This window comes from Uloborus diversus, chromosome 10, assembly GCF_026930045.1.
Source record: "Uloborus diversus isolate 005 chromosome 10, Udiv.v.3.1, whole genome shotgun sequence".
NCBI lineage: Eukaryota > Metazoa > Arthropoda > Arachnida > Araneae > Uloboridae > Uloborus > Uloborus diversus.
The window spans coordinates 108,644,259-108,665,856 of NC_072740.1; the positions used below are offsets into that span (position 1 = coordinate 108,644,259).

The window sequence follows — 21,598 nt, forward strand, 5'->3', positions numbered from 1 at the left end:
GCCTAGGTTTCGTAGGAGTCAACTCGTCGATCGTCTGCGTCGCTCCTCGCCGACGAGAAAACTTGATTCTTCTGCGCATGCGCGCCCCAGCTGAATCAACGTCGTGAATGGCCACGCCAGAATCACTTAATTTTCATTTCAGCGTCACGAAGATCAGCGATTTCACTTCTAGGAAACCGGGGCTTTAGCCCGTTTTTAAAAACGATGCTATTTGGCGCTTTACTAAGTTTCAAAACCAACTAGATGAGATGGTGCTTCTTTGTATGAACACTACCATCTATTAGATGATTTTGGAATTTAGTAGAGCGCCAATTGCCATTATTTTCAAAAGCCGGCAAAGCTGTCCCACTCAGCAAAGTTGTCCCGGTTGACGGTATATTTAGCATTGCTTATTAAAGCTTGAATTTCATCGACAATCTCACGATTTTGCGTTGGTAAAAGGCTTCCAGTCCTGAAAAGCGTACCTGCTACTTAATTTCATATTTATGCGGTTACGACGTTGATTTTCGAAAATTGTCTATTCCAAAACACAATATGGGTATTCATGAGTCACCTTTCCTTTTTCCTGAGTATTATATGAGTATTATACCGTCATCAACTGGCTCCAACTTTGAAGTGTGACATCTAATCCGGTTTTTGAAAACAATGCTATTTGGCGCCTTACTAAATCCCAAAACTTACTAGTTACGTTTCTTAGTGTACGACTGCTACCGTCTATTAGCTGATTTTAGAACTTAAAGCGCTAATAGGATTGTTTTCTTCAGTCAGAAGTATTACTTTTAGTTATTGAAGTTCATAGAATGAGCAAAAAAAATAATATAGACCCAGAAAATAATTTTAAAAAAAAACTGTTGGGAATGTGAAAGCAATTTTTTTAAATGTCCAATTTTTCAAACAAGACGTGGTCTTTATGACGTCACAAATGATGTACTTTGGCGCGTTCCACTGTCGCGCTGAATGTTTACGCTTGCTGTCTACCGCATTTCCAGGTTATGATAATTCAGAATCAAATTAAATATTGCGCTCTACGCTTTGCTATCAACCATATCGTTGCGACTACATATGATTACTAAATCAATAATGCATACTTAAAGTTCGAAAATTGTCTAACTAAATTATTAAATTTTCATAATGTGTCACTATTGATTACACCGTTTCTACGCCACCACTCATCAATTATGTAAGGTAACTTGATGCGAGTTTTACGGCAAGAAATAGCAGCAAATATAGATTTAAATTCAATAAGTTATACATTTTTCCAGAATTTTTAGCTGTGTCACTTTCGCTGCCGGGGTGGGATATGCGCTTGATTGATTTATAACTTACTGTTTCGCCACACTTTAAGTGGTCTTCGATCCTAGGATTGAAATATGAGATATTTTGTTACATGCGAAAATGACTAAAGCTGAAAAATCGTACACGTAAAATAACATAACTGAAACATAAACGGACAGTGTGAAAAAGTGAACAAATTCTTTCCTTTAGAAAAAAAAGTGGTAACTGATTTTCCTTATAGCAGAAGCAAAGCTTTGCGAAACTATTATTAGCTGTAAAATATGCAAGAAAATTTAACAGATTTATTAATTAAAATAGCGTTAATACTGAGAAGGCAAGGGGACCCCCGCACGAGATTCCCAGCTAGGAGAGGGGGACATCTAAAGTGCATTTAAGAGTTTATAAAAAAAGTAAAGACATTAATTCTGAAAATTTCCACAAATATATCATAAATTATGCTTAATTTATCAAATGACAACTAAAATACAGAACAATATTGCACGGAATGTGGTGATAACATGTGCACCAAGAGCAATTATTCATAAAATGCGTTCATAATTTGTGCATATATTTTAATTTATTACCACGAAACTAAAAAATATAAGTTGTTTCTGAAAATTATGCGAACTTCAAGTTTACATAACACATTTTCTTTTGTTTTTTTAGGGGAATGAAACTCCAAGCTATAGTCAGTAAACTTTGAGAAAATAATATATTAACACATGTATGGGCATGGTCTTTTTTTTTTCGATATAATATACATCAAGTACATACCCTGTAACTCCACCGGAGAACTTTGAAATGACGGATCTGGTTATCGTATCAAAAATACTTTTTCTCATTCTGCATCTTTATTATAACATTTAGCCTAAAGGCTCGAAATGATATTTACGCATAATAATATTCATAATTCAAAACTTTATAATCTACGTGCACCTGCAACTATGAATAAGAAAGGGTTTAAAATCATTGAATAATTGCATGAAATACCTGTAGCATTTAAATGATCATAACGACAAGTCCTTGATACTGATCGAAGCAGCTCGTATTTAAGTACAAATATTGCTAGCTTCTACCAGTTGCTAGATTTCTGCATTAAACAATTGTGTTAAAATATCACGACTTATTTTATTGCTGTTTGTTGTTCCAAAAATTTGCTTAGAGTAGTTAGTATTGTTTGCTGAAACCATTTAGATAGTCATAACTTCAGATAATTGCAACTAATCGCTGTACTGAACCACTAGAAATCATCGGTGATGTTTTTGTATCGTACCCTTTACAGTAATGAACATTACAAAGATGGGTGATACAATAATGAACCGTTCCATTTTTTCTATATTTAGCACTAATGAAATTGTACGGGAATACTGAGGAAATAGCAGCTACCATCAATATGAATTTATAAAGGCAAAATTGAGCCGCCCAGATAACCGTCTGTTTTCTGAACTTTTATGATTAATTCTGTAAGAAGTAGTTTGTTTCATTCCGACAAACCTTTCATTGAAGGATTAAGATAAAGAAAATAAATAAAAGTCATTTTAATGTTTTTTTTTTTTTTGCAATCAAATCGCTCATGACTATAAATCAATATATCCTTACCATCTCTGAATAATTAACGCAGTGACTTACGCATCATTTCAAAATTGTGCTTAACTTAAGAAAAAGATTTCCAAAATTGAAATCTTAAATTGCGTAACAGACACTTATTACTTCAAGGAGGTTTAAAAAACGCCATGAGGAATATTATATTTTTTTAATGCTAAGGGTTCTAAACAAAGGATTCAGTTGATTGACAGTAAAACACCCCTTAAAATTAAGTACAGAAAGGACAAAAAATCCGACAATGAAACAAATCCATTACAAAACACAAATCAAAATACAAGAGGAAATTTTGCGGTTTCGGTTACGCATCAGTTCAATGTTGAAATGTTTTCATTTCTAAATAGCCTTGAAATACAACTGATATGTAATTACTCGCTCGTCGATTGATGGTCATCCACCGTGACCTAATGACAGTAAAAAGAAAGAATGTTCATTTCGTTTGTTCATTTGCTTCTTGTCATTGCTTTGTAATTCATTTGACTTTTGTCGGAAACATCATACATTCAATTTCTGTAAGGACTCTCGTAAGAGACAAGAGAAACCTATCATAAATGAAGGTAAGAAACATGATTTTATGTTTGCAAAATCTATGGATGTTCTTAGATTGTATTTACTAGGAAATGAATCTTTTTTTTTATATATATAATTTCAAGGTAAGATTTCAACATAAAAATTTAACTATATAAGGTTAAGTATGTGTAGTATAAATATAGCCCGTGATTAATATAGTGACAGAGTTTTTTTTTTTTAATCTTTATCATTCCAACTATTACTATGGTTAGCACAAAAATAATAATTGCCTTTTCGAATAATACCTACTAGCTGACCAGTGCGAAACATTTGCGCTGAACAAAAGGAATTCAGAAACTCATTTTTTAAAGTAATTTTTTGAATGGCAGAAGTGTGATTTTTTTTTTTTTTTTAATTTTATTTCTCGCTGATATCGGTGAAAAAAATATTTAAAATGAAGTCTAGATTTTGAAATTTCATGAAGTATTAAACAATTTTTGGCATACAGACAAAAAAAAAACACCTTTGAGAAATAATATACATATGATAAAACGATTTACCATGTTAAAATGAATGTTTTATTTTTTTGTTTCAATGAAACAACGCAACACAACTGTGGTTCATAATCGTGCCCCAATGAATTAAGATAATATATTCATGGAAATTTGGATCAGAATTCCGCTGAAAAAAGCAATTAAAATTAAAGTTCAAAACCTTAAATTTCAGTTCAAGTGAAGTAGGTATCAATATAGTCATTCAGTAGAACTTCGAGCGCTACTGGTGAAACTTTGTACCACTTCAAATTTTTTAGTTAAAACAATTTGACTTCAAATTTTTCAGTATATTTGACTTAAAGAAAGCTAGAAGTCCATGTGTAGAATCCGCCCAACAAAGATACGGAATAAGTTTTCTACTATTTACTTTACAAAAACAAAAATTGCCAATATTGTACACAGCTATATTTGTATCATCAATAACTCTGAAATTACTGTTTGGAATTTAACTATGAGGTTGTTGAAAGTTTTCTTTCTCTTTGTAATATTTTATGCAATGCTACAAATGATAGAAGCCTTATGATGCTGTGAAGTACAAAAGAGAGATTTTTACTTTACTGCTAAAAAGTTGAATCATTCTTTTTAAAATTATACTTTTTGTATATTGTATCCCGTTTCTAACATGGCTCAAATTTACCCTAAATGGTAGGATAGCTTTGAACCAGGAGAATAATTCACTTAAAATGGCTTTAATAAGTATTATTTGTGAGAGTGTTTCTCCCGTTTTAAACCAAAAAATGCAATATAACTATAATTCATGCATGAGTGGGGAAGTTTCAAATTGTGAAATTGTTGCAAAGTTAATCTGCATAAATTTAGTTAGTACAAATAAAGAATGTAGTGATCGCATAGAAATTTTTTTGTACCTTTATCATTCTAATTATTAATCTACATAAATTAATTAATACTTCTTTAATGGTTGGTTTTAAGGGTTCAATTTCTATGAAAAAAATGTTGTTCTTCTATTATTCAAGGATTATTAAAATATTCCCTTCTTTTGTTTCACCCTGTATCATTTCTACGCATATTTATTTAGTTCGAGTACTTTTAATCTGCTTAAAACTATTGTCTAAAACTCTTTTTAAAAAAAGCAGTTGCCAGACTGCGGACTTTATGTTCTCTCTTTCGCTTTATCTCATGTCTAAACTTGGAATCTCTTCTCGGGTAAAGGACAATATTGTAACAGATAGTTACAGTTAAAGCTTATCTAATTCAAGATAACAATTCTCTATTCCTTGAAGAAAAAAAATATTTTTTTATCATCTAATAAAATGGCAAAAAGTGAATTTAGGTTATGTTTCACTTTACCCTTAAACATTACATCAAATAAAATGCAAAAGCACAATAGTCATAACTTAACAAAGACCAGGAATGAATATTGGCAGAATAAGGTATGTGTGCTAAGACATAAATAGACCAATAGACAAACACCCAATTTTTCTATGTCCGATATCGAAAATTTGCTAGATCGTGATTCTATCGTCATCAGGAAGTCTAACACCAACAGGCAAAAGTGTAGCAACAGTTATTACAAAAGCGTCTAGTCAAACTTGCCTGATCTTATTTTGCAGTTAACTTTGTTTCTTCATGGTTCACTGTAGTTTATTAGTATAAGAAAAGTTGTTAATTTTTCCATAGTTGGGGTAAACCTAACCTGGAAGCGTTGTAATGCTGTGATTAGGATCTGCGTAGTCTTCACAATGCTATCAGGTTAGGTTTGCCTCAACTACAGAATACTAGTACCGTAAAACCTGTGTAAGTTGCACTACTTAAGTGATCAATTTAAGCAAGTGGTCAACTTATAGAGGTTGAACTACATGATAAGATCTAATTCTGTGCCTGAAAATAGTGGTCAACTTAGACATATGGTCAACTTACAAGGGTGGCAAACTTTACAGGTTTTACTGTAGTTACTTTCAAAACAAGAGGTCTTTCAAAACGAAGCCCTGAAGCTCATAACTGGAGCAATAAAAACTACCTCAATTCAGGCAATGCTATCCTTAAGAGGCAACAAACCAATAGAGGTAACAATTCAAGAGAGAACTTTATTATAGTATGAAAAACTAATCAGGTTGCCATCAACTGATCAATGGAGAAACTTTTACATCACCAAACCTAGAAAACTGAAAACACAGAAAGGTTTTTTACAGAAGGCTTCTAAAGTGAAATTGAACTACCTTTTCCTGAATATGCCTAAAGAAATTCCATTGAAACCTTCCAACTCCATGCAATTTGAATCTATTAGAATTGAACAGAATTTGCTGCGCAACGTTACAAAGTCATCAGTAGTAGATAATGAAATTAAAGCAGCTGCAATGGGGGCAATATACTGCATATATGTAGAAAGAAGATGGCTCCATTTATATACATATGGATCACAAATGATTTATGGGGTTGGTGCTGGTATGCATTCAAAATTATTATCATTCTATACTTCCTTCGGTTGTTTCTAAACCAATTTTGGTGCAGAGAGAGAGGCAATTAGAATTACAACTGAACAAATGCTTAGTGGAGAAATTGAATTCAAAGATATAGTTATTATCTGGTTCCCTTTCGGCTGTTCAAGCAATTGCAACCCACAATATAGCGGATCCAAAAAGGGTAGAACATCTTCGAATCTTAGCTTTAAAGGGAATAAATGATCTTACAACGGTTTCCATCTCATGCTAAACTCATTGGCAATGAAATTGCCAATGTGAATTTTTTTGCCAATAAATTGGCAAAAAAAGAGAACAAAAATGTTCCAATCAAATAACCGCGAAGTACCATTCAAATCAATGAAAAGAATAATTAAAAATACCACTAAGAAAAAATACAACACCAAATTTCATGAAGAAATTAAAAACCAGAAATGCAGGGAGACGTTTTCCAAAATTCCAGATTCTCCCAGATTTTTTGCAGTCGAAAATTTTCGTTTGGAAACTGAACACGATTGTCTTATTAAACACATATATCTCATTGGCATATAGACCCTACTGCTCTTTATGTAATGAAAATATATATGGACAAAGCACATCTGCTTGTGTTCTTTGTTGAACGAAGAAAATCTACTATATGACCGATATTGGCATGCTAGGGAGATGATGATAATTACTTTTAGTGACTAAATGCTTTTGTATTTTATGTACTGATATGTAATTTTTCTCCTTTAAATCATTGTACACATTTTTATTGTTTTAGAGTTGATTATTTTACTGTTTTATACATTTTGTTTAAAATTTTTGTTTTTATATAAAATTTGTTACCATCGTTTCTTTAATTTAATTTTTAGCTCTAATATCATGTATATGCGATACATAAAACCCCATAATGTAAATATCCTAGTACTTTTGCAATAAAAAAATTGAATTCCTAATTTATGCAGGTACCGAGTTCAAAAAGAAAAATCACGCTTTATACCGTCCGTTTTCCCTGTGATTTGATAACCCTAAATTCGTAGACTGTAGCCCAGTAAAGTTATAATTGGCATTATTAGGACTCCGGTGTTTTTATTATGATGCCGAAGGATCGCTTGGAGGATATGAGCTTTTGCTGCATATGTTACGTACATGTGCACGAACTGTTCTTATGAGTAACCAAGAAGCAGAAAATAATGACTTATATGTACCCCGAATAAGACGATTGATCTCTCTCCTTCCCATTGAAATAAATATGGAATTTTTGATAGTACTTTTCAGATTTACAAATGCGGTTTGATACCTTCTTAAAAATTTTATATATATATATATATATATATATATATATATATATATATATATATATATATATATATATATATATATATATATATATATATATATATATATATATATATATATATATATATATATATATAAGTTTCAGCACTTTCTCGATGTTTTCGGAGTTTGCCTTGTTGGGGATCCGTGTTCCTCACCAGGCAAATTCACCAGTTTTTGTTAAACTGCTAACAAATGTAATTTAAACTTAAATTTTTACATGGAAGGATTTTGTTTCTTATTTGTCAATTGTCATTTAATTAATGTACAAAATTTGGAGCCAACTGAGTCATAAATGAGCGAGATATTAGGCGGACTTACCTTAATTGAATTTCCATCAAGCATTGGAATCATCAGCGTGCTGGAAATTAGCACTGTAAACACGGCACTTATTTCTATTTCATGTATCGTCGCCTCATAGCAACAACAGGATATCTTAATGTTAGTTCTCGAATTAGATATCTTACTATTGTTCTGAGGCGACGATATATCCGTAATCATATTTCATATTAAATCTATCGTAAAGAAATGGTCATTATTACTAGCATGTTGTTATGATCTCAATTCACGTCAAAATTTAGTTTCTTGAAAGACCTTAAAAAGTATCTTATCATTATAAAATAATCTTAGTTTCTGGAATCATCTTAAGGTAGCTATGCGAGTAGAGGAAAGCGGGGCACAATGGGACAGTTTTAATTTCTTTTCTTATAATATCTTTCCTTTTTGTTTCTGAGAAATTTTATTTGTAGAACATGATCATTAAACACTTTAGCTGTCAATGTAATTTTTTTTCATAATTTTTCCTTAGTATCTTCCTATTTTAAAAATTTATTTTTGAAAGGCACTCAAGTTGCTCCACTTTACTCCATGTGGAGCACTGTGAGAAGAAGCATGGGGTAAAATGAAGCATTGAGGATGGCTCATAAAAATCTGCTATATTATTACTATTTAATACAAGTTGAGACATACATAACACACAAAATATCTGAAAACTGATTTTAAACAAGACGTTTGATGCATTGAAAACAATTAAGTAACGTCATCTAAAAGAGATCAAATGATAAGAATAATCGAATATAAAAGCAAAAATAAACTTCATTTTGACTTAGAAAAACATCGAGAGTCTTCAAGAAATTAATATTTTCCGTTATTGTTTTTGAACAGGTCAAAGCCATAGGCTTTTGCTGATTTCTCAGTACTATCACATGTTTGAAAGCACAAAAACGTTGAATAATGTATTCATACTACAATTCATAAGAAATAGGGGAAAAGGGGGCATATGTGAACAATTTCTTTACGTTTCAAAAAATATTATCAATTTCTAACAGCTTCAACTTCATGACCAAAATGCCTAAAATTTTCTAGATTCAAACATAAATATTAGAAAATTCATTGAAGAAAATCCTCGTAAATGTGCCCCGGTCTACCCTACTAATGAAAATGAGTCTCTAAGTATAGATGAGGTTAATTTAATCTGTAGTGAATTTCACGTATTATGAAGGGATGAAAATGAATGGGAAAAGATGTGAAATAAGGAACATGAAGAGCTAAAAATAAGCTGTGTTAATAATTATTTAGGTTTACCAATTGCTTTTACGCTTCCAAATGTAGAGGGGACATCAGAAATATTACATTCAAAAGAGTTAAGAAGGCTGGGGAGACATTCAATGTTTTCAGGGGAAAGTTTGCATTCTAAAATCATTGAAAGTTTACCAGATTATATTATTTCTACCTAATGATGTTTTTTTCTTTCTTGGTTTGTAAAATAAACTTCTTTAAAGTCATAATTGGTGTCCCAAACTATTAGCTATTGCTGGATACATGAAAGAAAGATCAAAATAAGGGTCCCAAGTTAGGGAGGGGATCCTTAACTTAGGACAATGAACATTTTTCTTGTTTTATTTTTAAAGGGACACATCTATATCTTGTCTTGAGGGGAAGTACTAAGGCACATCCTAAAAATAGAATACTTCGTTTCAATGGAAAACATATGATTAATATGCTACTATATGTAAAGGTAAAAGTTCAGAACTGTCCCAAGTGTGGGCACGACTGTATTAGTATTAGAATATGCAATACAATAAAAATTAAACCAACAAAGAGTTCAAAAAAAAGAAAAGAATACATTCATCTTAAGTGCAACAAACCCGACGAACTTATGTGTGGTCAGTTATAATTAACAAGTGCGAGACGTTTTGATTAATGACGTTTCAAACTTCCTCCGTCAAGTCCCAACTATGCCCCAGACTTCCGTTGGCTTAATTTGTGATAACATTTTCCTATAACATTTACTCTTATTCAATCTTATATAAATAGGTTAACAGCGTAACTCCGGCTCTAGTAATTCTGTAAACAAATTGACTGCGATAAAATATGTTTCAAATAGGATTTCCCTTTTGAGATAATTTATTTGAGATCTGATTGATTTTCGACGCAATTGCGATTTATTGGCTCACTTTGCTGCAGATGCAACTGCAAATACCTATGGAAGAATAATGGATTATATGAGAGTGGCTCAGGATTATTATATTTAGCTCATTTAGGTAAGGTATGATGTTTTTACCCTCTGATCGCTCATTTTTTTTATGAAGCTGATTAAAAATATGCATACATTTTTTAATTAAATACCGATATAAAAATATGTATGCTATACTTATAATACATATGCATAAATAAATTTTCAAATAATGCTTCATAAAATAAAGCCCGAAACAAGGTTCAAAGATAAGTTCTACTTTGCATTAATGTGCACCAAAGTCGCGTTTCTAATAATTTCCCCAGTTTCCTTGAATTTGTTAATTTTTTTTCTTTTTATGCTATCAAAAGCAACATATTATCTTCACGACTGTTCCTAGAAAATTTAAACTCGAAAGTTTTCAACTACTTGTTTTAGTTATTATAAACCGATAATTTCTCTTTTTAAGAACATAGATGATGCACAGTGACACATACATATGTATATAATTTTATTTAAATTAAGTAATCATAAGCACAATCTATGCCATTCAAAAATGATTGATGAACGATTTCCTGTAATACAAAAGTTTCACTTCCAATGCGTTTTTTCGACACCCCCCCCCCCTTTTTTTTTTTATAATACGTCTACAACATTATTAGTTTTTCTAGAACAATAAAAACATTTTTTGTTTTTCGTTTACAGTGAACCATGAAGAAACAAAATTTACGGTAAAATAAGAACAGGAAGTTTTGAGACGACTTTTCTGTGATAGCTTTTGCTACACTTTTGTCTGTTGATAACAAATTGCTTGTTGATAACACTTTATCATAAGTTGGATTTTTTGATGACGATAAAATCACGATCAAGCGAATGGTTGCTGTCTTACATCAAAAAAATGAGCGTTATTGGTCTACTTGGCATACTCACCTTATTCAGCATCGTGGCTTGTTTATTCATGTTTAAAAATAAAAAAGAAGTTACTCTTGACAGTCGGAAATAGAGAAAAATAAGTTTAGTATTTCCTTGTAGCTTTTAACTTAACAGCTTTTTACGACATCCAGACACTGCATTATCACCCTTGTTATTCCTATTGCAGATTAATGATCCCTAACAGAGCTGAGGAAGTTAGCCTCTCATAAGAGGGTACCGAAATTTAAATCTAGCGCAACACCGAGGTATCCGCTAGCGCACTGTGTTTGTGAACCCCTCGGCAAGCAAGAAAATACTACACAACTTTTTACGACATTCAGACACTGTAGTATCACCCTTGTTAGGGATCATTAATCTGCAATAGCCATAACAGAGCTGAGGAAGTTAGCCTCTCGTAAGAGGGTACCGAAATTTAAATCTAGCGCAACACCGAGGTATCCGCTAGCGCACTGTGTTTGTGAACTCCTCGGTGATATACCTGATTTAAGTTCAGTTACCAGTGTAAAAGTAATCTCAGCTTCTCTGATATTCTAAAGATTCATTGTCCGTAGCTAGGGCTATTTTAGACTAGTGATGCTTGACCTTTTTGCGGACGAGGTCTCTATACTTACATGAAAGGTCACGCGTATTTCTCAGATGCACTGTTGTAAAATATATTTTTTCAAGAGTTTAAATGTCGAAATTATGTTGCAAATGTAGTTAAAAATTAATGAGAGTGCAATTTATTTTCAAAATTTCTATTTGACATCACTAAAACAATATAAACGAACCAAAATATATAAAAAACATTTACATGAAAATACAATAAATAAAATTGTCGATATTTTGACTCAATGATTGAAGGAAGGAGTAAACGAATAAGAATAGCTAGAATCAAACATTCGTAGCGCTAACTATCGTAAAGTTATCGAAAATTACCTCTTAGTACATCTTTCAGATGCGCGTCCACTGGAAGGTTAACAAAGGTGAAACTAGTCTCTGATTCCTGTAATGAGCTGTTTGGCTTGGCACTTGCTTGTAAAAAAAATTACTTTCTAGCAAAACCGTATTTTGTGAGAGTGTGAATACCTATTTCCAACTAATTAACAGAAGAAGCAAAAATTGAAGAAAGAAGAATTGAACTGCCGCAAAAATGCCTCTAAAATGCAGATAAATTGAAAAATAAAATTTAATGTGTTAAGAGACGTTTTAAATTGAAAAAAAAAAGGAATTGAAATTGGAGCTATGAGATGGGGGGGGGGGGGAGGAACGAAATTCGAATTGATTTTTGTTTTAAAAGATCTTGGTCAGGAAACGTCATTACCAGGGTTTTATTTTCCAATTTCTATATTTCTACAACTTTTAATTCAACTTTGAAGTCTGAAAGAAAAACTAGTTTTTATGGAAAATTTGAATACGAAATAAATTCAGATCTAAGATATTAGTGCCTACAGGGAAAAAATGAACCATTTATATACTTAACCCATTAACTCTAAAAAATATAATAAGTACCGAAAACTAGAAAAGGATGCAAAAATTATGAATATATTTTTAATTTTTTGTTTAAAAAATGTAGAAAATATGTACTACAAATAGAAGTAAATTTCTCTGTAAAAATAACATTTACTAAAATTAGAAATAGGTTTCAAAACAAAAGACAACTCTAAGCGCTTTTTTTGGGGGGGGGGCAACGGCTGACGACTATCAAAAACTGATCATATTTTTATTATAAACAATTGAGTTTTTGAAAGAAAATAAGTTTATTTTGCCCTAAAAAAAAACATTAAAGAAATTTTTCCTCAGATTAAATATGGGGAAAGGATTGGGCTGTTGGGAATTCAGTAAATGAATTCAGTAAATCGATTTAACGATTTCCTTGATTTAACGATAACTTTTTCATGTTCCTTGACAATCGTAAAATCGAGGTTATACTGTAACTCCAAAAGATTTTTTTGTAAATAAATTTGTAAGTTTGATACAGACAGTCATTTTTATTTTTCAGTTTGAATAGAAAAATTATTTCCTTTGTTTAAAAAAGATTACAGTATAAACCATTTTTAATGAAATGAATAGATTTATTAGTTAAGTTTAATCTACTTGAAACTAGTAGTTTTTTTTTTTTTTTTTTTTTTTTTGCAATATTGTTTAAAAGATCTGTTTCTACCTTATATATTCGATTAATGCATCCATTCAATTGCATTCAGATCAGTTCAATTCATTTATTACACGGGGAATATATTTGCTGGAATTCGATTCTGGGGTTTCCTACATATTAAAATCTGGGTTTGATTTTTAAATTACCCTATTAACATTCAAACTTAGAAATTAAAACGTAAAATACCTAGATATTCAAGAAACTGAATTTGATATTGTATGCAATATGCCGACAGTCCGGTTACCTCATCCAAAGACTGCAGTTTCGCCCTTGTTATAGACTTATCAGTCTGGAATGGTGAATAACCGAGCTGGAAGCAGATGTCATCTTATTGTAGTCTGTCGGTACACTGCGCGTAGTTATATTGCATGTATTAGTATTGCCGCTCTTAGCCCTAGCTTAAGAGCGGTAATTTACTGCTGAGTTTGATATTGTTACATAAGAGATAATAGTTTGTTTTTTTTTATTTGAAAAGATTTATTTCGTTTTAGTACGAAGATTTTTAACTATTAAAAAGATTTGTGTGGGGAAAAAAAAGCAATGTGTTTGAGGCATAAATGTCATAAAAAAAATTCTGGCAACGTGTTAAATCATGCTGTCTATTTTTATTTAGTCACTCTCATTGATAGTTCGCCGTAAAAGCCAGATATAGATCCCATTATTCTATAATTGGGATATGAAAAAAAAATTAGTTCAGCTTATTTCCATAAATAGCACTGTGCTCACTTTATAAGACTTTGATCAGTGTTACAGTTCAGTGTACAGTTTTCTGTCTCATATTTGCCATCAATCTCTTCAAAGTCACTTTAGAAATTATTTATGCGAAATTTTTCTCTTAACGATTAGTTCAGGGCAATTGGAGACGGTTTGATTTTGGGGAAGAGGCAAACCTGTCGTATCAAACTTTCCCGGGGGGGGGGGGGGCAAAGGGTGTCTAAGCAATCTAAATTATACCGGAAAACATCAATGAAAGCATTAAAATTCCAGAAGATGGTCATTTTCCTCCCTGATTATGATTTTAACAATACCTCCAAGCAATTACTTTATCTTGATGTAACAACTATAAGGTTACAACTCGAAATCCTCTGATACTCTAACCAAATACTTGGGCCCACATTGGACTATTTGACAGGTGCTGCTGCATAATATTACTCATTGTTTTGAACCCTCTGAAGTACAATGACGCCATAGAGACTTCAAAGAATTTGCAATGGCCCACGAAATGATTGACTCGGGAACGTCAGTCCAGAATGGCTCTCAAAATGAATGGTGTCACGGAGACATAATAGCCTGCAGTGGTAAATGAAATGAACGACGTCTCTCACACGTTATTAAATGAGGCAGTAAAAGAAGCAAAGGGATGTATATGAGTGGACTTCAGAAGTTTTTAGTAAAGCGCGTGCAAAGTTCAAGCCGTAGGTAGGCATTAATTGAAAAGTTTTTCTAAATAATGCTGTATAGCAGCTCCTCCCAACGCTACTAGTACCATTCTCTAGCCAAAAAACAGATGATAGTTTCGCTTAACGTTTGTATTAGTTATCTCCAAATTTTTAATTTTCGCGCTTACTTCTCTTTGTTTCTAGTTGCTCATATGCCAAGTGATTAAAGTAAATATTTTAATAATTATGTTAAGGGACTGTAATTTTCAACGATCACTTCAAGCATATAGCTCAAAGTAAAAATATAGGATAAATCAACACATATGAATATTGTCGATGGTTATAATTTTTCGCGTATTACAAATGCTTTCTGTTTTTTCTTCTTTTATTTATGTATATTTTGTATAATTTCTTAACTATGTTATGACTACTAATATGCTGTTTATGATTTTCAGCACATCCAATGCAGGTCATTCTCCAACCTCTTCAACCATTGGAAGGAAGTCCTGTTGCGATCGAGACCAATCATCATGCAACGATCGCAACCCTCATTTCTACATTCTGCGCGCAGAAAGGCATTGCTTACAGTTCAAAGCTAGTCATTTTAGATGGGAAGAAACGATCTCTACCACAATTTAGCACTTTACAGTCATTGGGTGTGTCCAGCGGACAGAGCTTGCACATTGGTTATGAAGGTACATTTCAATAACTACTTATTAATAATATTCAATGTATATTTCCTCAACCATTTTCTAACTTCTTTGTCAGTAATGTCAACATCCCCGCAACTATATTGCTGTCCGTTCTCGAAAGCAAGGGCTAGCACTCGGGACAGATTCCATTTTTAAAAGGGATGATTGGTTGAGAATAGGCGCTTCCCGCTCTCAGTTGTTGTTATCTCTGCCTTTTTCGATGCTACTTTGAAGGAACTGCTGAACACGTTATTTTGCATTTCCAATATGCATTCTCTTACTTCCGGGTTTCCACTCTTATTTTGACAAAAATCAGAGCAGATCTGCCGCATGCGCAAGTTCGCGTGAGATTTCAGCTGTAGTAGTTTGCAAATCTGGTATTGATAATCTTTATATCTTGCTTCAATGGTATAATATTTCAATGCTATATACTGCCGTGGGCAGGTAAACGGCAGTATCTGCAGAAATGAGTTTTCGAGATATTTGAAGAAATATGTGTTGGTTTCAATACTAACAATTGGAAAATGTTGAAATTAGGCGTTTTTTTTTTTTTTTTTTTTTTTTTTTTTTGAGTCTTTTCTTCAGCGGAAACCAAATAAACAAGCTTATACAATAAAGCACAATAAAGCTAACGTACAGTAGATGACAAAAATTGCAAAAAAATGAAAAATGAAAAATTTGCAGTTACTGCCCTTTACCTGCCCACGGCAGTTGCCTTAACCACGTGCCACAGAAACCGAACATAGATGTTTAAGTGTTGGATATTTTGTGGATTCTTGCATTCTGTACTCAAAATGTACCGAATGAGTTACGATGAAATAAGCTGCAATAATTTGATATCGATGATATTTTTTAAATCTCTTGAGTTGCAATAATGATTATGAAATGGGAATTTCCATTAGCCTTTGAACCAAATTTTGCTGTTACATTTCCGTTGTCACTGCCGCGAAATTGTTAACTTGTTTCCGATATCCTTTGAACGAAATTTTGCTGACATATTGCCTTTGCCACTAGTCGAACGATATTTCTAGCATTTTTCTTCGCCATTAGAGCGAAATTGCTAGCACGTTTCCCGTATCCCTCGTACAAAATTTTGCTGTCACATTTCTGTTGCCACTACAAAGCATTTGCTAGCATCCCATATTTCTTGTACTAAATTTATTTATGGCTCTTCCTCAGACGGTCGAACGGAGCTAGATTGCAAAAATTAACTTCGTTAAAAGTTTGTATTTAGAAAAGATATTATTAAAGCTCGAATTTCTTAACTTACTCTTTTGCAATGTTTGCCTTTGAAAACATCAATAATGAATCAAAGCTAAATATAATTCCTTTCGACAAGTGATTTTTTAGTAGTTATAAGATATTTTATTCTTGAAAAATGTTGATAAAAGCAGACACAACGAACAGCGTTGTGGTAGGTTGGCACCAATCTTTCTCAATTCGGGCGTTGTTGACAGAAAACCTTTTTGAGTTAATTAGTTAGAGAATGGCTATTTAGAGAATAATAATGGAAATTAAAATAGGATATTTAAATTAGCGACGCACACCATTAACGCATCTCATCAGCTGAAAATCAACAGCCATTGCCAAAATTTAAAGAAAAAATTGATGTTGCCATCCAATATTTGAAAGTATGAAAACGGAATATAGAATTAGACACTAACTAGCCACAATCACGTAGCTAACTTTGCACGATTATCATTGTAAAATGATCGTTAGTTTCTTATTGCGTACAAGACTTAGCGCTGATTCTTCATTTCGTGCGTGGAAGAAAGACTCTTAACATAATTTAGCAGCATTCCGTATTCCGCAATATTGTGCTGATGGATCGCGAAGTGTAATGGATCATTATAATGCATAGAGCGTAGCAAACGCTTTCAAACCCCATCTATTTCCTTACTCGATGTGAATGCCTAAAAACCGAATCACGTCAATGTTATTTAGTAATTTTGAATGAGATTTTCATGTACGACTGCCTACTCTTTTTTATATAAGTGTTGCAAGGAAATATTTCTTTGCAATATCTCATGTAAATCAAGACACTCAATTTATATTCTTTGCCACACAAAAGAAACCAGCGTAAACTAAATCGATAAAAGTTTTATCTTTTGTAGATACTCGAAGATTGAGAGTGAGACACCGATAAAATATTAGAAAAAAGTTGATGTTTTTTTCACTGCATTTGCAAGCAGCTGTGAAAGCGATAAGATTCGATGCATTAGCTCTGTTAATGAAATGAAGGACAACTTAATTTTATATTAACCAACTAAGAAACTCTAACGTTTCCAAGAGATTTAGTACCATAGGTATTTCTTGATATATAGCTAATTGTGAATCATGTATTCTGATGAGTACAGAAAGGAGCAAAGTCCATTATTTCACAAGTCAAGTAAATATCAATTTTATTACAAATCGTTCTTTTTTGATAACTAGCTAAATAGAAATTTAACGGTGAGTGAAGAAAGCAATTATGAGATGTAAGTAATAAGACTTAAAATAAAATATCGTTGCAAAAATTTCTGAGTTTTCTTTTTTCTTCTTTTCTATAAAAGTCATGTATAGAAAAATTGATTGATTTCCCATCAGTCTAAAATTTATATATTTTATTGTAAAATTTCTAAAAAGTATCGAACTATTCCTTTATCTTAATTTCCTCGCAAGATCGGCAATTTTATGATAATATGTTGTTCCGTTTTATATATATATATATATATATATATATATATATATATATATATATATATATATATATATATATATATATATAACTCTGCATCTGATTTTGAACATTTTTGCAATTGGAAATATACATCTAGGACTAACGGTTGCGAAAATAAAGGTCTTGCATGTTAAAACGAAATACCCTGTGTGTGTGTGTATATATATATATATATATATATATATATATATATATATATATATATGTATTACGAATATATGAGCTTTTAATATTAAATTTGCTTTTAATGAACACGTGTTCCTAAATGCTGCAAAAATGCGCACGCGCAACGTGTGTTGAGTAGCTCAATACCAGAGAACTAGCTTCCTGTGTACTGCATTGTTGACACGTGTAAATACTCTGTCATTGTTTCTAATGTCTGGACCCACCAGATTCCCAAAACATTGATATGAAGCTGTTAATGACGTATGGGGCATGGCGGCACACACCATCATTGTTAAAATCATACAGGTTTTACAAACATTAGATTGCGTGCCAGGGTCTCCTCCCTCTCCCCCCTCCAAAGTCGACAGCGCACCCCCTAAGAGAACCCTCCCCCCACAAGAAGATAACTGAACTCGATAAAATGGATCCACTTCTATAAATGTTATTGGTGCAGTCTGCGTTATGTATCTTTATCGCGCCAGATCTCATATCGATTAGATGGCTAACTCCTTGCTTAAAAATTTAATTTCTGAAATACTTGAATTTAACTTGGAAATAATTACTAATTTCTTCGCATTTGGGTGACCTGGAGTGACTTTGAATTTTCATTTTTCAGAGAAATCATTTAGCATAGCAAGAGAATGGCCATTACTATTCGCCTTTACAGCGCTTGGAATTGGGCTCATAGGAATTCTCACTCTTTCAATGATTTATGGCTTAACAGGAGGCATATATCCTTATGATGTAAGTACCGATATTTATGCAAATGATTTGTCTCAAAAACATCTTTAAAGTTTAAATCCCCATTATGTAGGGAAATGTGGGATAAAGTGAAAATTAATAAAGGTATTATATTGATTCGTAGGTAGAAAGAAGACTGAAGTAAAGTGAAATATACCGGGGTAAGGTAAAATGTAGCGGGGAAAATGAAGTGGTAAACTGTTTTCACAGTTTGCTGAGCGCCTATCTACGAATATTTTATTTATGATCTTAAGCATATATAGATGATTCCAGTCAAAATAAATAAATAAATAAATACCTCTAAAGATCAAGGTATATAATAATACAAATCATTTTCAAAACGTGATATTTTCGGGTTTATCAAAAATATTTTTTATTGTAATAAAATCATAAAGTTTTAGAAAACAGGATTTCAAGTAGAAATTGAGATCTACTGCTGTCCAGTGCAGTACTAATTAAGAAATGTTAGGCATGATTTTATTTTAATGCAATTTGTCAGGCATACGTGAGTCAAAGTGTACTTCATTTCATTTCCTTAATCATTCATTTATTGAATCTCTAAGGTATTCATGAATTAATTAATTAATTTAAATTTCTTCATTTATTAACTTAAATGTATTCATTCATTCCCTTATTTTCATATTTATTAACTTATTCATATTTTCGCTTATAATAATTAGTTGATTTATTTATTATTTAAATGTTTTATTAATTATTCATTTATTTATTAATTTATTATTCATTTATTCATTCGTTCTTTTATTTACTTATTAATTAATTAATTAATCAATTATTCATTTATTCCTTTATTCTTGTATATGTTCATTCATTTCAAGATCAAAAACATTGTTAAATATTAAATAGAAAACATTTTTTTTTTAATATTTTATTTTTCATTTTGCCCCTAAAAAAAGAATGAATTTTTCACAGTTTTACTATAAAATACATTGTTATTTCTTTATGTACTGTTCTGTAATTTTCAAAACATATTTTCAGTTACTTCATGTTGAAAAAAGCTAAGTTATCTTAACTCACTTCCTATTCCCCTACATCGATATGAACTGAGAGGTTTTAAGTTTCTTACGACAGTTCATGAACACAGATTACGATTCAGATTCATTATTTTGTTCGTTGTAATTCTAATTTACACGAATTTTAGTTTGACTTGTTTTCGGAGAAAAGCAACATTTAACCATTATGAGAAGAAATAGAAGCTTAATGGCTTTTTTATGTTTATCTATAACATCTAGTTTTAATATGAAATGCGACACTATATACAACATCTTTTATCTTGAGGTCCATCCTTAAATATTTAGAAGTATCCCCCTCCCCTTTTTTTTTTCAGTTCTTCAATACGAGTGTATGAAAGGTTCAAACTCTTAAAATTTTCGCATTTTGAGTGTTGAAACATGATTTCATCAAAAAAAATATATGTATATTTTTTATTTTATCTATTTTTAATAAAAATATTCTTTACTTTAAATTTCCGATACTTCTTAATAAAACAAAATTTTCATCTTTTATGCGGATGCCAGTCCGCGAAGAGAAATTATTATTTTTTTCTTTTTAATGTTAACTCTTCGATAAATAATAAATCGTGTCAATAAAACTTTAATATTCTTTTAGAACAAGCACGATATATGTAATTTTTAATATTGCTCAAAAAACATAAAATTTGAGAAATATGTACTAGGTGCTTTTTAGGCCTCACGCATTGAATTTGTTAACTACACCAGCATATGTCTTGCTAAACAGCTACAACAATGTAAAATTCATGCTGAAACTCATAATATTGTATTCTTAAAATGGTAGTTTATCATATGATTGACATCTCAAACAATATCGTACTATTTTTAGCTGTGTATCTTTTAAAATTATCTTTCAGTACGGTGTTGTTATGGATGCTGGTTCATCAAAAACAAACACTATCGTTTACGAGTGGAAAGGGGACAAATATAAAGGAACTGGATACGTTACACAAAAGAAAAGCTGCAATGCCGTAGGTATGTTATTATCTTCACACCAAATGACTTTCTTCTTAACTATATGAATGAATATGAATGTTTCATGTTCATGTGGACGATTATAATAGCGGACGTTCAGTGATTTGTTTTACGTTCACAAACCGATCTTCCGTTATTTCATATTTATTCTGTTCTACTGCTTTGTCCGGCGTTGCGCGGTGTATTTTGGAAATAAAAGTTGTGCAAAGTGACGCATGTTCAACAATCAGGCTGAAATAAAAGAAAAAAAATGTGTAAAATTTCCCGTCAGCGTGTAGAAAAAAGCAATTTTATGACTGAAAATTTAAATTTAGACCTTTGGATTTTATTTTTTTTAATTCCAAAAATTCAGTCCTTGTTGCTAATAGCCTTAAACGAATTTTGTTTCACGGATTTTCTGGCGAAGGGGTTTTTAGCCCTCCATGGGGGGGAGGACCCTTATGGGAATTCTTGAGCATCAAAAGATCGTCGTGCCAAATTTGGCACAAATCTGCCTTTTACTATGGATTTGTATAAAAAATATACCCACACCCAAATGCAGCCATTTTTAACAGTATTGATTCAGAAGATAAACATCTGCTTTGAAACTTACGTCCTACTTCCTGGAAATTCCTTATCCTAAATTCCCATGATTGAAGTAAAGTCGTGCTCCAAAGCGACATCCATTATAAGAAGAAAGTTGTGAGAGGGCTCATAACA

The 21,598-nt window shown here is 31.8% G+C and overlaps 1 protein-coding gene across 6 annotated transcripts in view; it reads left to right on the forward strand.

Annotated features, from left to right (window-relative positions):
- The window catches only part of LOC129231234 (ectonucleoside triphosphate diphosphohydrolase 1-like), a 107,581-nt gene that overhangs the window by 46,081 nt on the left and 39,902 nt on the right, over positions 1-21,598 (forward strand). For 5 of the 6 annotated variants that reach the window (XM_054865501.1, XM_054865499.1, XM_054865504.1 and 2 more), the window contains exons 2-4: positions 15,035-15,274; positions 18,772-18,899; positions 20,782-20,899. In XM_054865501.1, the coding sequence (XP_054721476.1) occupies positions 15,035-15,274; positions 18,772-18,899; positions 20,782-20,899 (486 nt within the window). Of the gene's footprint in view, positions 1-3,353; positions 3,435-15,034; positions 15,275-18,771; positions 18,900-20,781; positions 20,900-21,598 lie in introns of those variants that run through there. The other variant, XM_054865505.1, reaches the window with a different exon arrangement.